We start from the raw sequence: 5,227 nt of genomic DNA, 5'->3' as shown, positions 1-5,227 counted from the left end.
GACGAAGGAGTTCCCTCCTCTGCTCTAAGAGAGATTTGCCTCATAATCTCATTTCATAGATTATGGAAAGCATTGAGACAACTCAATATTCTTTTCTCCAATTACTATTTTAGTATTTGAATTCAAGGGTTTGAAGTATAATAGTTATCAAGTATTCTATTTTCTTACTAATGCTTTTTATATCATATGCATAGGTGTAGTACTTTCCATGGAATCGAACTTTACGTGCACTCAGAACCATATTTATATAAACTTGCAATAGAATCAGGGATATATGAATTTAAAATCGCAGTCATTTGGCTTTGAAGCTCAAAGTTGCTTTGGAAGAGCTCTCATTATAATACATAAATGTTGTGATGAATTCATTTTTGTATTATTTTTATGCAGTTAGAGTTGTAGTAATTGAGTCTGGATTTTGGCTAGACTTTGAATGGAATAAATCTGGAAAAAAGTGGACTCGGAAGGTGAATATGATCATAACTAACAGTTATTAATGGCAAATGAATTTTCGTATTGCTGAGATATTTATTTAATTATTGGGCTCGTAAAACACAACAGGAAATAATTTCTGTTTGGATTGAAAGAAAAGTGTTGGAACGGTAATGATGATTAATTAAAAAAAAAGTTATTTTGTATTACTCCTAGTTAATACTTTTTCTATCTCATTATTTAACAAAGTTTTAAGTTCAACCCTTCTAGCCTTTATTTTTTGGCTTGAAAATAATATCGTTAGGTGGAAAACGTTTTATAGAAGTTGTATAACGCGAACAAAAGGTTTTCCAATTTTTTTTTCAAATTACTGTTTAATAATTTTCTAAAAACTTAGTGTGTTTTCCGATGCGAATATTAACTTAGAATTAGCAACACTTGCAATTTGACACTTTTTTGTTGAATATTATCCAAAAGGCATTTTTTGGTATGCTGCGTATTTGCTACAATAAAAATTTGAGTTTAAACAGTAGGTCTCGGACTGATGTCTTCAAAATTCCAGTCATTGAATAGTTATAGTTAAATAAATACTTAAAATTACACTTTTTTAGTTTTACCAGTTTGTATTAGGAATATATTTTTATATAAAAGTAAATTAATGAGTAATGCCCAAAAAAATCTTAACATATTTCTTTTTGGCTTATACTATATAGATGTGTATGCAATGTCTAAAAAGTGTGGATAACTGCAATGAGGAAAATACTGATTCTTATAGAAGGGAAGGTTTTTAGTTGCAAACCTTGCACCAGAAAACATCTTGGCAAACATTATTGCAGCTTTGTCGTGGAACATTGTTGCAAACTTGCTGAGGAACGTTTTTGCATGACTGTCTTGGAACATTTCTGCATGATTGTCTTGGCACGCTGCGGCATGACTGTCTTGGCACATTGTTACAAACTTGTTCAGGAACATTTCTGCAGGATTGTCTTGGGACATTGTTGCATACTTGTCGTGGAACGTTGTTGCAAACTTCTTGAGGAACGTTTCTGCATGATTGACGAGGTACATTGGTACATTGTTGTCTTGGAACATTTCTGCATTGTTGCTTTGGAACACTTCTGCATGATTGTCTTGGGACATTACTGCATTGTTCCTCTGGTACGTTGCGGCATGATTGTCTGGGAACGGAACGGCATGATTGTCTTGGAACAGATCTGCATTGCTGTTTGGGAACATTTGTACACTGTTGACGTGAGACAGTTCTTGGAACATTGGAGCATTGTTGACGTGGAACATTAGTACATTGCTGTCTTGGAACAGATCTGCATTGTTGCTTAGGAACGCTGCGGCATGATTGTCTTGGTACAGATCGGCATGATTGTCTTGGTACAGAGCGGCATTGTTGTTTTGGAACAGATCGGCATTGTTGCTTGGGGACATTGGAGCATTGTTGACGGGGAATAGTACTGCAAACTTGTCTGGGGTTAGTGCGACAGCTTTGACGTGGGACAGATCTACATTGTTGTCTTGGAACATTTTTGCATTGTTGTCTTGGAACGGAAGTGGCGACATTTCTGCATTGTTGAGATGGTACGTTAACACATTGTTGTCTTGGAACAGATCGGCATCCTCCACGGCCTCCACGACCATAAGTTCTTCCATCTCTTCTGTTTCCTTTATTTTTCTTGCCAAAGAAGATAGGAGATCTCTTGTATCGTCCGTAGCCTCCATTGGAACAAACTGTTTCATAAGTAGTTGAACATTTTTGTTGATTAACTGTGGAACATTGTTGACGGTTGACAGTAGAGTAAGTAGTGGAGCATTGTTGTTCGTTAACAGTGGAGCATTGTTGTTCATTGACAGTGGAACATTGTTGTTCGTTGACAGTTCTGCATTGTTGTTCGTTAACGGTAGAGCATTGTCTTTCGTTTACTGTGGAACATTCTTGGCTTGTGGTGGTGGAGCATTGCTGTTCATTGACAGTGGAGCATTGTTGGTCGGTTGTTGTTGAACACTGTTGTTCCGTCGTTGTTGAGCATTGTTGTTCATTGACAGTAGAGCATTGACGTTCATTGACGGTGGTACACTTGTTCTCATTGACTACTTCATTAACATTCGAGCATTGACGTTCAGTAGTTGTTGAGCATTGTTGTTCGTTAACGGTTGAACATTGTTGTTCGTTGACTGTAGAGCATTGCTGCTTGTTAACTGTGGAGCATTGACGTTCATTGACGGTAGAACATTGTTGTTCAGTTGTCGTTGAGCATTTTTGTTCATTGACAGTAGAGCATTGACGTTCATTGACAGTAGAACACTGTTGTTTATTGACAGTGTTACATTGTCGTTCATTGACAGTGTTACATTTTCGCTCATTGACTGTTGAGCACTGTTGTTTATTGACAGTGGAGCACTGCTGTTCATTGACTGTAGAACACTGGTTCTCATTGACTGTTGAGCATTGTTGCTCATTTACAGTGGAGCACTGTTGTTTATTGACAGTGGAGCACTGTTGTTCATTGACAGTATTACATTGTTGGTTACATTCAGGTTCATTGAAACATTGTCCAGTGTTGGTAGATGATCTAACAATATTACAATTTTTTCCTGGCTCAGCAAATGGATGAGGGATTGCCAATGCAAAGTTGAGCAATAAACAGCTTATAATAGTCACCTAAATTTATAAATAAACGATTCTATATTTCTTTAAGTAAACAAATGACTGAAAATCTTACCCGGAGCATTTTAATACTAAAAAGCTTCAAGAGTATCAAGATTGTAAGAGTCTACAGAAGTTTTTTTAAGATATAGAAAATAAAAACTGCTGTTTTATTTTTAAATCTTAAGAAATTGTATTTATATGATGTTGTTGATTAATGTAGACTCTACTTTATAAGTTGAACTCCTTGCTTGACTTGATTTGCTAGATGAATGAGTGATACAACAAAGTTGTTGCCTGGTTTTATAGGTATTTTTTGTCTAAAAAAAATATCATCCCCACATATCTTTGTGTTTTTTTTTATTCAAATACATATAGGGTATAGCATAGGCGCGCTTCTATTGTTGCCTCAATTTTTTTAAGCAACATATTTAAGTCATATATAAAACGGTGATTGGCATGAGAGTGCGTAAATATATTCTTAATTTCCGTTAATTCCACTGTCCGTCCGATAAGATAGAAGAAAAGAAAAATGCAAAACCACTCTCATTTTGTTTATAGTTTGAAGAATGATAATTTTATTTAGTTAGTTATGAGAATCGAAGACTTGAAAATAGATTTATAAACTTCATGAAATGATTTTATCACTTCAAAATTTTTAACTTATTATTATAATGATTCTTACGTGATTATTAACAATATATGTATATGTGATTTGTGAATATTGACTTTCAGAACTAGTTACTTATATCCAAATAATTTTATTATTGACAAAGCCACAATATTTCATTTAATTTTGTACATACTTCATCACTAGATATGTCAAAATTCTCCAAAGCATACATGTAAAAAAGAGTACAGCTGATTAATTTACAACATATTACAGAACATATTAGTTAATTATTCCTCATTAAAGCTTTTAAAAATATAGCAAAGTGCGTTTGTTAGCTTAAGTGGATTCCTTGTCATACTGATACATTTTTTGCTACGTAAGATGTCATTTCTTATGAAACCAGAGATGAAGTCATTTTTTCTAATTTTCCTCATTACTTATTCAACTTGTCAAATCATGCAAGAACTTTGAATAGAATGCTTTTTATTGACCAAAATATGTCAATGAAATATTCAGCTGTATGTAACTTGCAAAAAAAAGTTTGGAACAAAATGGAATTTCTCTTATTTTTCTAACTAACTATGACTTTATCATCAGGTAACACAGTAAATAGGCTATTAAAATGAAGAAAAACTAAGGTTCGACCTGGGAATAAATATTTATTTGCAAAAAATCGAAAGTAAGAAAAAAAAACAGTACATATGAAATTAAGCCTGTCCTAAACACCTGGATTTTTATAGACAAATAATATAAAAATATTTAAAAATCTATTTTTATCATAATAATTTTCATCGGTTTTAAAGTAAAAAATATTATTAAAGTCATAACAGTGATCTTGTGACCCTTTGGAAACTAAAAAGTCCAGTAAGTCCGCTGTCTTTATCAGGGGTTGCCCATCCCATCCAGGCTTCCTCTCAAGACTATTTTAATCGTCCTTCGACTTTATCGATTCGGGAGATCTCGTCATAACGCATTCCCGCGTAAAAAAGCCCTGATGGGACACGCTGTTTGATGTAAACAATAATACAACATTGATACTATTTATTTACAAAATAGATTGTAGCTATTCAGCGTATTTGTTGCGTCTTCATAAGACTATCATCAACAAAAATCAAGAAAAGGTACAAATCCAAATGTAATTTTTTTTCTTATATACTTATAGATACAGCCCAATATTTCTTATACGCATTTGAGTCAATTATAGGATTTGTGTGTTTGATTGTCTAGTAGAACTCATTTTTAATGACAAGCGTGTGTAACTCAGGGCGTAAAATTAAAAAAGAAAATAAGAATATTTAATTTAGACTAGTAAAACATAAGCATTTCTTAGCAAATGAGTGTATTATTGTAAATTGGAGAGTAACATTGTGGATTTCTGGGGCAGTTATTTTTTAAATTATAAGTTCTCTAACTATTTCGAGTTTGACCCTTAAAATAAGTGGCTAGGCAAGTGGTGACCCTTACAACTCCCATTGAGAGATGAATATATAATTTTTAGTGCATTTTTTGCAAATATATGACTTAAGGGG

At 33.5% G+C, this 5,227-nt stretch overlaps 1 protein-coding gene across 1 annotated transcript; it reads right to left on the bottom strand.

Moving 5' to 3' along the window:
* Window positions 1-505: 505 nt before the first annotated feature.
* On the bottom strand, window positions 506-3,491 carry LOC121116964 (uncharacterized). Its single transcript, XM_040711283.2, has 2 exons — window positions 3,162-3,491; window positions 506-3,100 (listed from the first exon to the last, which is right to left on the bottom strand). Exons 1-2 carry the CDS (start codon window positions 3,168-3,170, stop codon window positions 1,217-1,219), a joined length of 1,893 nt encoding a protein of 630 aa, XP_040567217.1. The 5' UTR covers window positions 3,171-3,491; the 3' UTR covers window positions 506-1,216.
* Between the last annotated feature and the right edge of the window lie 1,736 nt (window positions 3,492-5,227).

Source organism: Lepeophtheirus salmonis, unplaced genomic scaffold (assembly GCF_016086655.4).
Source record: "Lepeophtheirus salmonis unplaced genomic scaffold, UVic_Lsal_1.4 unplaced_contig_427_pilon, whole genome shotgun sequence".
Classification (NCBI taxonomy): domain Eukaryota; kingdom Metazoa; phylum Arthropoda; class Copepoda; order Siphonostomatoida; family Caligidae; genus Lepeophtheirus; species Lepeophtheirus salmonis.
Note: the sequence above shows the minus strand (reverse complement) of the source record. Positions and strands in the feature narration are given on the sequence as shown.